General features: G+C 38.8%; 1 protein-coding gene across 1 annotated transcript in view; it reads right to left on the reverse strand.

The window, feature by feature from the left end:
- LOC109967218 (vitamin D receptor) overlaps positions 1-11548 on the reverse strand; it is a 54693-nt gene that overhangs the window by 16958 nt on the left and 26187 nt on the right. The window contains exons 3-4 of the mRNA XM_020612638.1: positions 4012-4159; positions 2503-2633 (exon numbers count right to left, since the gene is read on the reverse strand). Of these exons, the coding sequence (XP_020468294.1) occupies positions 2503-2633; positions 4012-4157 (277 nt within the window). The 5' untranslated portion in view covers positions 4158-4159. The remainder of the gene's footprint in view (positions 1-2502; positions 2634-4011; positions 4160-11548) is intronic.

Here is an 11548-nt window from a genome sequence, read left to right on the forward strand (position 1 = left end):
TGCCAATAGAAAGAGAGGATGTTGTAAGCAGACAAAGCCATAGGAAAACAATAATGCATCCTGTAAACTAATCCTACTGGTCTTATTTAGTCAGATCAACTTTACACTCAGGACATTTTTGTAACAGTCTTTCAAGTTGATACTTAAAAGCTTGAATATGTATCTTATTCCATAAGACTGTAATTATATCTTAAAATGGATATTTTTAAGAATGGCTTTACAAACTGTAAAATTTGCCTTGCTTTAGTATGATATCTGTCAGCGCTGTTTGTCATGTTTGTCAGTTCGGTCACAAGATTCACTGAGACAAACGAATGAAACATGTTAGAAACTTCATGAGACAACAAGGATGTGTGACACCTCAACTATAACCTAATGAACCTAGATTGATTTATTTTAAACGGGAAAATAAACTTAGCACACTTCTGGTATCTTTGTAACTGGAGGCCTGAGTCACAGTCTTTGAGCCAGTTCCCCACACTCTAACCAACAATCTGTACTTTCCCGTTCATAAGGATAAACCATTTTGCATCCTGAAATGCAAATAATAAGACTTTTGCTTTAAGTTCTCAGTGCACACACTGCTGGAAAGAGGGGAATCTGCACATTTAACATGGAATAAGGTGATTTTACATCAGAGTGGGTCAGCCTCAGTTAGCCCTGTTCTTTTTTTTATATTAAAACTAATATTGCAAAAAAATTGAAGCCGACCACAGTACAAGGATATAAATGATTAGTTACATGTGCACAGAAGCACAGAGGTACAGTATGTGTGGTAGTTTTGAAACTGACTGTGATGGCAATTAATCAGAGGCAATATGAATTAAACTTTTAATGCCAAGCACTAATTAGCTAGGCGATCTTCCTACTATGTTTCTTTTCAGCAATGAGTTTTCCTTAACAGTTGTCATTAGTGCAACATGGAGGGACCAATGTGAAAAAAGCTGCTGCCCTTAAGTTTTCCATGGAAAAAAAGTGTTACACACAGACACAGACACTGTAGAGACAAGCAGAGCAACTGTAATACTATGCAGCGAATACCGTGGGCTTCCTTTACCCCATGAACTTGTATACTAGCAGTGAGAAACAAAGAGACCATTTTATGCTCTTAAGAGCCTCCCTCTCCCTCCTCCTGCCCACCCTTCTCTCATCTTTCCTCAATGAAACACTGACACTCTAGTGTCATGTAGCTCTTTGTGGTAAACATGGTTGTTATCTTTGGTCTAAACCCTGCCCTGCATCGTCTCTGGTTCACAAAAAAACTGCACACAAGCACACAGTTGGTTTGTGAATGAAATGTGGGCCAGACCATTGTGTATCTCTTTGAAGAAAGATGGCCATTGTTGAACAGCCTTTAAACCCCCCCTTTTTTCCTTCCTTCTCCTTGTTTTATGCTACTTGTCATATTCATGCCAAGGGACTGTTGTTAGCATCATTTCCATTAGTGAGTTTGCTGAAATTCAAATGCACACTGGCTTTCAAAGAAAAAATTATATATGATTGAAATAATTACTTTCACAGCACGTTCTACTTTATTAAACCTTGGTACTATGTATATGCAAGACCAACATGGTTAAAAGCAGAGCTGTCAAACAACCTTCCTAACACATAAAACAACACATTTTCCATCCAGTTAAAATAAATTACAACGCTATGATTAATGCTGTTTAAGTGCAGACATAAAAAATAGTAACAGAATTGACGAGTTTAAACATAAATATAAAGGTATGTGTCAATCAAGATATATGCAAGAACAGGCTTAATGATTAATTAGATGGAACATTGTGGGTGTGGTGTATGAATGTTAATACTCTGTAATAATTCTTTAGTATATTACTTGTGTGGTGTAGAAGATAATTATCTATGTAGAGATACTGCTTGCAAACCAATGATGGTAAGATGATGTCAGGGGGTAGGACTGGATAAGTCTGACTTCTTCCTACTCCATTCAAGCCTGTACTAGGTATAAGCAAATTGATATTGGATTAGCATTTGTTGGACATGTGTAAAATTATGTGTGTTGATATATCAACTGTCTTTACATGCTTGAAAGAATAAATAAACCAAATCAAATCAAATCTGTATAAACTCCAGTAGTCACAGATTAAACAGTATCAGTATCTGAGCCTAACTAATTTATGCTGCTACTGTTTGACCCAAGCCAATAATTAGCTGAGGTTTGTAATTCATTTCATAATTAAATACCAGCAAAAAGTCAGCAGGGTAAGAGGGACGTTGTTTCCCATGTCAAAATTTTTCTATGATCAACACAGATAGTAATTCAAATCAAATGAAACTACACTGGAAAGAAACTGATCTGATCAGATTAGGATCCAGCTAATTCTGTTTGTCAGAAAAGTAATGGCAACAGGTAATCATAAAAAAAAAATAAAAATGTTAAAACTAAAATGCTTGCTGTCGAATCTGTATTTCTACCTAAAGCAATGATGCTAACAAATCAGCAGCATTGCTAGAATGTCAGATCCAAACAGGTCAACTCGCACTCTTTCATCATGCCGATGTCAATGCAGCGTTTGAGACGACAGGCCTGGCAGTGACGCCGGTTTTCTTTGGTGATGGTGCAGCTTCCACTGAATGGACAGGTGAAGGAGGCTTTACGCTTCATACTGCGCCTACAGGAGTTCATAGATGATCATTTGTTTAGAATCATTTATTCCCCTGTATTGGTTAAAATATATTGCAGTGACAGAAGAAGGTGGATTTTTGAATTACGCTACATAGGGATATAAGAAGAAACAACTTACTGGCGATAACGTAACATTATTTAAAAACATATGAATTCAAATATTTACAGCCCTTTCAAACTACAGCACACAATGAATTTAAATGAATTTCATATAAATGCTTAAAAAATATATCGCAGTTTGGTTGGTGGAATTAGAACCAATTTCAAAATTCACTACTGAATCATCTTTAGAGGCCTTGATGTATGAGAACAGGCACGTGTGTGTTGTATGTGACCATGTGTGTACATGAGGGAGTGTGAGAGAGGAAGTGAGATAGAGTGGGAATAGGGAAAAGGGATTAGGGACAATACTAAATAATGTATACTTCTCTGAAAACACTGCATGCATGTTCATGAAGCATAACAAACATATATATTAGACAGTCATCCATACATACTCCTCTTTGAAAATGCATTTGCTATTAGGCAATGGCAACATGTTAAAGAAGGGCACACCAGCCAAAGATCTGACATATTAAAGCTATAGTGCTACCTAGCGAGCACTATCTTAAGTTACATTAAAGTAGCACAAGCATGACACTACAAACCAATCCATGCCGCTCCACCCAGCACTCCCTCTCCCTGCTCCACTCTGCTCTACTACGCTCCGCCACGCTCTGCCCAGCTCTTCAGATATTTGTCCTTATGAAATTACAATAAATGAGAAGGCAACAAAACCTACTGATCAAGCAGAAATAATCGAAAACCTCTGGATAGAGAGGTCAGTCCCACCCAAAACCTTTTACAAGCTAATATCTCTGCACTGCTGCCAGTGCTGTTCACTGAGTCTACAGGAGGTTTCGACAGCACCTCTCCACATTAAGACACGTTCTGGAGCAGATTTCCTCAACAAAGATATTTGAAAAAAGTTACATACTGTAGCTTTAATACTGCAAACATTCAATAATACAGACGAGCTCTAAAAATGTTTTACAAAGTATGTTCAGTTAAATGCCTTTCAGTGATGTCAGAAAGTGAAAGGGTCTAATTTGAAAACCTACTATAGATAAGGACAATCTCATTTTGAACTAAAGTATTTGCAACTAGTGACAATTGGACAGTTAGAAATGATTCAGTTACATGTTGGCAAAAATATCACTGTTACATGATGCCCACTATAAAGCAAAGTAAAGTATGCACCTTCTCCACATGGAAAGGCTGCTAATAACACCTCATATTCAACACACTCACACCTTTTGATGCCATCAGCCAATGTACTAAAAACTAAATGAAAACTTGCACATAAGCTGAGGCACATCACCCACCTGAAGAAACCCTTGCAGCCCTCACAGGTCATGGCATTGAAGTGGAAGCCAGTGGCCTTGTCACCACACACCCCACAGATCCGTGGGGCATTGCGGTCAAACTCGTCCGGTCCAACCACTGAGGTTGTCACTGTCATGGGCTCCATCACTGAAGAGAAAATGAGAGAAGAGATTAGAGTCTACTATTTCTGTACAAGTTAAAGACAAACACAAAAACATTTGAAGATGTGAAATATACAGTATCATGTGTGTTTGTGCTCCCATTGACTTCCAAACTCGCTAAAATCCTGTTTGTTCCCCTGCTCGTGTGCTATGTGGGAGTGTTTTGAAGTCAGTGTGATTCTTCTTTTATAAAGAGATGCTGGGCTATTAGCATATTTAGCAAACTGCATTGACAGCCACACTGCATCCCCCAGCTCCTTGCTGAATGACTCAGCAGACAAGTGTAGACACACGTACAAAGAACTGCACATACACAAAACCTTAAGTATTGTGAAATTACACTATTAATGGGAAAGCAAATTAATAACATACAGAAGGCAATTTGCCAAAGGCTAAGAAATGGCTGATAGTTAATACTGCCAAGATGAAATTGGTTCTACAGTGCTCACATCTCAGTCTCACACACATACATAGCGTACATACACACACATACTAAACAGCAGTAAACACAACTGTGAACAAACTATCAACTTGTCACCTTAGATTCAAGGATGAAATGATTATATTTTAGTTGTCAAAGGTCAAGGTCAAAGTAACCTCATGCCTCTCTTAATCCTGTGAATCTGACTGTTTGGCAGAGGCGGAGTTCACATCACTGGGTCTTTAAGGGCTTCAGAGTTCAGTTCAATTAATTTTACAAGTTTTCTGACTGAGGCAGTCCCTGGGAACAGTGAGCACCATGTAATAACATACTATTGTATTGACTTTCACATCAAGCCAGTACTAATTTGAATTTAAAGTAATGATCAAACAGAGAAACAGGGGGAGTCAAAATGAAACTCTGCACACAATACAGTCCACACATTTAGTATTGCTATACGTGATTAAGATCTGGGTCAAACAACATCAATGAGAAATCCCACGTGCCAGAGAAGGTGTAGTTGTGTAAGACGTAAACCACCAAAGGCATGGGTACACCCATTAAACGTAGGTACAGCGCGCAGAATACAGAATGTGGGTAGATGACATACATAAATGTAGGATAATGTCAATTGAGGACAAAGGCATGCTGCACATGTAGGAGGAACTGGTGTAGAGGAGTGTTGGCTGGTAAGAGAGAAATAACAGAAGAGGGGAGAAGATGGGGGGAGGCAGGTGAGACCATAAGTGAAAGATGGAAACAAACAGTCGGCCTCTATTAGCTCTCATTACATCCTGGCTAGGTTGAAGATTCAGCACCATAGCATGTGAGTGGAGCAGAGCACGAACGGGGAGCAGGGGGATTTTGGACAGAGCGCAGAGCAGCTTTTCTTAAAAAAAAAAAAAAAGATGGAGCGTTGCCCTGTGCCCCTCTCCAATTTCACTCTGGTGCTGCTGACGCACGCTCAAGCCTAACCCAGAGTGCATCTGTGTCTTGCACAACCATTATCCAACACTTTTCAGTCAAAAATGAGCTCTTGCAAGCTTAACAATGGAGTTCCTAAATAGTTTTAAAAGGGAAACTGAAAGATCAGGAGTCAGGAGAGGAGTAGTGTATATTTTTATCAAATCAAATCAAAGTGTTTATCGTCATATGCACAGTAAGGAAACATGTTTCTCTGCATAATGAAATTCTTCCTTTGTTGTCCACAATGAATGCCAAACAATATAAAGTCTAAATATAAAATAATAATACAAAATAAAGGCAATTTTAAAAAACAGCAAGTGAATAATATAATAAAAAATAATAAGTATATATGCTACATCAGCTGTATGTGCAACAGTCAGCAATGAGTGTGCAATTATACATGAGCAAACTGAGAATGTAAACAGTCAGGTGCAATTGCATGAAGTAATGCCTAATTATAAACTCCTGTCAGCTGTTTAGGAGTCTGATGGCAGTGGGAAAGAAAGAGCTCTTAAGTCTAGAAGTCCTGCATTTCACACTTCTGTACCTCCAAGTAGAGGTGTGAACAGTCCGTGCTGAGGGTGGGTGGTGTCCCTGAGGATGGAGGCAGCTCTCCTGCGGACCCTGTGGTGGTAAATGCTCTGCAGAGAGGGCAGTGGAGTCCTGGTGATCTTCTCCACAGTCTTTACCACTCTCTGCAGGCACTTGCAGTCCATAGCAGTAGTGCTGCCGTACCACACGGTGATACAGCTGATCAAGATACTCTCAATGATGCAGCTATAGAAGTTCCTGAGGATTCTAGGCGACATGTCAAACCTCCTCAGCCTCCTCAGGAAGTACAGCCGCTGTTGGGCCTTCTTGACCAGCTGTGTGGTGTCTAAGTGAGGTCCTCACTGATGTGGACGCCCAGGTATTTGAAGCTGCTCACCCTCTCCACTTCAAGCACCCAGATGAACAGTGGCTGATGAGATCTCCTCTCCTTCCTCCTGTCCACTATCATCTCCTTCGCCTTGTCTGTATTGAGGGTGAGATTATTGTCTTCGCACCATGACACCATTTATTTAGATCCATTGAATTTTTTCTATAACTTTTTGTGCTATATTCCTTGTTAGACATGCCTAACTGAATTAAATAATTTCTTTTGGAAAAAAACTTGTTGTTCAGTTCTTTGGGATATAAGGCTATGGTTTAAGCTAAAGGTGAAATAAATATACATATATAAGTGATAATGAGGAACGGCCTGGTGCAGCTTTGAGCAGGGAAGCAAGGCGGACAAACAGCTCTGTGACCAAGGAACGGAAATTCTCACTGCTCCACTCCACTCATATGCTGTGTTCAGCACCAGTTTCCAGGAAAATACAGACATGCATGAGTCACTCATCAACTACGTTACCCAGGACACACCACAGCGTGAGCACACACGTACACAGTATCCTCACTTCACCTTAGTATAGGTGGAGTATAGCTCTGTGCCATGTATATGTATGCTCACTGTCTCATTCACAAACATCATGTCAGGTGTATGTTGGGTTAGGTGAGGAGCTTGTTGACAGGACAGATGTGCACACAAAAACAACACACACCATTACTCGTCGTGTTACAAAAACATCTGAACAGATCTGCAAAAACAACACCAAAACAACCTGCAGTTTCATGAGTGGTGCTGATTAACAACGGTGTGAGTACGCTCTAAGTCAGTAATTAACAACTCTAGTGTTATTTTTCTTTTAATCACCCCCATGTTACACATTTTTTCTTTCATGCATTCTCACTCACTTGTTTCTCATTTGTAACACTATTTGGTATTTTATTTATTTATACTAAACAAGATTAACTGGTCAGCAGACATTTAGCTGCCAGGCAGTTGTGTCTCTCTGTTTCTCTCTGTCCCTGCTACTTTAATGACACCCTGTTTTTCATATGCATTCACTTTTTCTACTTACATCTGCTTTAAGAGAACAAATTTATTGTGATATTCAACATCATAACTGTCATGTTTCATTTTCTTTAAGAAACGATAGGTAGACATTTATGGTGAAAATTGCAAAAAGATTATATTGGTTGATTTAAAGCACAATTTTTGATCAGTTTTGTTTTTCCATTCAATCCAGTCTTGATATGGAATGAGATATACTGGGATCCAATTTATCCAATGTATTATGTTTGACTAAATCCCACTTGTGCTGTTTATTGGTATTAGTTTATTCAATTTTCAGGTTTATTTGGATGCTTAGGTACCAGTTAATGAGATTCATACCAACAGAACTAACTGAATTGAACTGGGAGAGACAAGAGACGCAGTGCTACTGAACAAAACTGAACTGAGCTGTGGATAATGGATTCTTCATGGATCGTTAAAAGTGTGTGTCAACACTGGTGAAGTGATTTATTAAGCAGGTTACACAGCTAAGTCAGATCGGCTCTGTGTATGAGGAAGACGTACTGTAAGCGCACGTGCCGTTTCATTCACGGAGCGCTGATCATGGTTGAGGAATTTCTTAAATAAAGCCTTTTCCCAAAGGCTAGTTAAAAGAATAATTAAAGAACTGACAGTATTAACTTATGATAACAAATAATAAATTACATTTTTGCTAAGGGCGGCACAGAAGTCACCACACAGCAAAAGAGTTTTGGGTTCAGCCAGGGTCTTTCTGTGTGGACTTTGCATGTTCACGGCATGAAAAACTGTGCAAAAGAGCCACACACACACACACACACACACACACACACACACACACTTTATTAAATAACTCTTTAAAGGCATCTTTATTAGATATTAAGCCAAAAAAATGATATTATGAAAGAACTCTTTTACAAAAGGAACTTACATTGTTATGTCATGTATAAATTGCATTACTTAAGTGTCAGGACATAACATGTAATTGTGTGAGTCCCTACATGACAGAGGTATATATTTACACAGTATGTTCAGTGTCAGGGTCAGGTAACTGACTCTCCCAGGGTGGAACACAAACCATTTACCTCATTTGCCCTTTTACAGCCTTGTGACTCCTATTGCTTATTGCACCTACAGTCCTTGCTGATGCTGACACAATAACAAAACTCAATGCTAAATCAATGGTGTTGCAAAAGACTAAACACTAACTTTAGCAAACTTTCAGTTGTCCGAACCTTGACCAAATGTGATCCTTAAGATAGATTCCTTCCCTTTGCCATTCGTCTCGCCTTTCCTTTTTTTACTGATCTCACCCTGAATCCTTAGCTGTAAACACATTTGTTCGTGTAGCTTCTGGCAGCTATGAAGTAAGCTACAAGTGGCATCTATTGTAAACATATTAAACATTTAGTGAAAGGAACAATAAGGCCAGATTACAGCAGAGCTGCTCTGTTTTGTGCTAATGCTGATGTTATTTTCCTCTCTGCAGCTCAGTGTCATCCACTCATGTTAAAATTCATAAACCTCCTCATAGCATGCAAACACAAGGTCCGAGGCAGACCATTAAGCCCCAGTCGCCAGTGTGCGGGGGGAAAAAAAGCATATTCAGTGTTGCTTACTCATCTCTGATGAGAACAGCTTGTTTTTCCTTTTCCACACAAGCACTTTAAGTATTTAATTCAGAAAATGCATCAAAACACGGCTGAGCCTGTTTAAATTCAGCAAAGCCATTCAAGCACTTAAACATAATAACAGCCATAATAGGACCAGTCTGTAATGGTGCTGCAGGTTACCTGTTAAGGTTACTGAAGGGATATTTGCTGCCCACAGTAAAAATGTTTTCAGTTACTTCAGGTTCTTTTGTGAATTATGCAATGCATCATATACTTGAAAACATATGAAACAAGACCTGCACTTTTCCCATTGCACATCAATGATGGCATCAATTTTTGTGAACACTTCGCTTTCACTCCTGTCCCCTCTTTGGAGGCCAGTCAAACTACCACAATGCATTTGTCTATGTGCTTCCCTTCCATCATCAGAAAAGTCATAAGTGAGTTAGAAAAACCTCTACAGACCAAGACCACCTGACTGGGGAGGAAGGAAAAAGCACATGCACCACGTCACATAACAGGAATTAGTATGTACTGTGTATAGTATGCAACAGACTTGGTAGGCTTGGACTACCAGTCTGTGTTTGATGTTCCACATTAAATGGAGCATGAGGCAAACGTATCAATGCATTGATTAACCTGTACCACTACCATCAAATCTCATCGCCATGATTGAGCATTCTGTTTCTACAACAGTGTGACTAACCCTGATGATTAATGATGGTCTGGTGGCCTTGGCCTCTGTGTGCTATTTTCACCATCTTCGGAAACCACAGCCCTCCCAAACCGATTGGTAGGGATTTTGTTCAGCACAAAAGCACTGAAGCTGCCGAGCAACAAACAGGATAAAAATCAGTACAGGCAGTATGTGGCGTAGACTACACTTCCATTTCTACTTTCTCTCAATAACACATTTAATAGAAAACATAAAATAAAACTGTTAGTAATGTAGAAGGGAGGTTTGTGTGCCAAAACATGATTGGGATACAGAACATAATGTGCTGCTGTTGATTCAGTGTCAGACTATTTCAGAACAGTGAAAATAATGTGGGAAGCTAGAAGAAAGTGTTTCAACATTTTGCTGTAGATCCACTGGTGCACACTTAAAATAACCACTGACGTACACCATCCAGAAACCTCAAGGAAATTATTTCAGCCATCTTATGGCTGTAAGTCATGCACTGTTAAATTCAAATGTGATCTTAAAATCTTGCCTCATAAATGCAATATAAATAATGTTTGGCAGTCAATTTTATATCACACACTTACAATGGCCATGTGTGGCTGAAGTGGTTTGAACTTTAATCTCTCTGGCAGGGAGGTTAAAGAGATTGTACCTAAACTGAGGCTCTGAGTAGTGAACTACATGTAATTAAACTACTAGTTTAGCTACATTTTGTAATAACTTGCTGATAGTTCAACTACATTCAGTGACTGAAGTAGTTAAATTACATTTTTTCATTTTTTGTGTTGTTAACTACTGCAACTACAAATAATGTTGGGCCATAAAATGAAAGGAATGTTTTTTTTATTTTTTTTATTTTACCATCCCTTTTCTAACCCTAACTGGCTTTGGGCAAAATAACTTTGAGAGACTCCTCATGTGTCCTATAAACAAGAGATTCTGCTCTGAGAAGTGGCAGTAAAAGGTACAGGCCCATGTGGACCAGTGTTCAAGCTGCTCATAACATCTAAAAGGTATGAAAAGCTCAACAAGTGCACAGGTCAGATGTTGCAAAATGGATAAGAAACACAACACACACATATTTTTAGACCAGCACTAAAGTCAGTCAAATGGTCATGGTGAACTTTATATACTGTGTATATATGAGAAAACTGTTTTAGATAATACAAAATGCTAATTTGTTTGCAAGAAATATATAATATCATTGTGAAAGCCCAGATGGGATCATTTTGTTTAAGAGAGGTTTGTTGTCCCAAGTGTAAAAAAAAACAAACAATTATGTTGGCATTTGAGTTTTCTTTGATTATGTTCTAGTTTTGTGCCACGTGTACATTGTCATTTTGATCATTTTTTTACAAAGTAGTTTGAACTTTCTTTACAAAGTAACTTTGGTTTATCAAAATACATTTCTCTCTAGAGTAGTTTTGCTGTAGTTTAACCTCTTCTGCTGTGAAGAAATTGATAGTTTGCAAAGCTACATTTTCAAAGTGGTTTCCCCAACACGTCTGATTCCACACCACCCAGCCAGCATGCAAGCATCTGCACTACTGAAATGTCCCTGAACTATTGCACCCACACCCCTACACCTGCTCCTACCAACGCTCCATGGCTGACCCTGATTTCTGACCTCCCAGTGGAGTTGAAAAGATCATTTCCTTACAGGAATCAATAAAGTATCACTTGTTTATCTGTGCCTGCATACAAAAGAAAAGTGGCTAACTTCCGTTAAGACCTACACTATTTTCCACCACTTGTCCATTAAGCTGATCAAAAAAAAAGCAGAAAAACAAATA

Source organism: Monopterus albus, unplaced genomic scaffold (genome assembly GCF_001952655.1).
Source record: "Monopterus albus unplaced genomic scaffold, M_albus_1.0 scaffold126.1, whole genome shotgun sequence".
NCBI classification, from domain to species: Eukaryota; Metazoa; Chordata; class Actinopteri; order Synbranchiformes; family Synbranchidae; genus Monopterus; species Monopterus albus.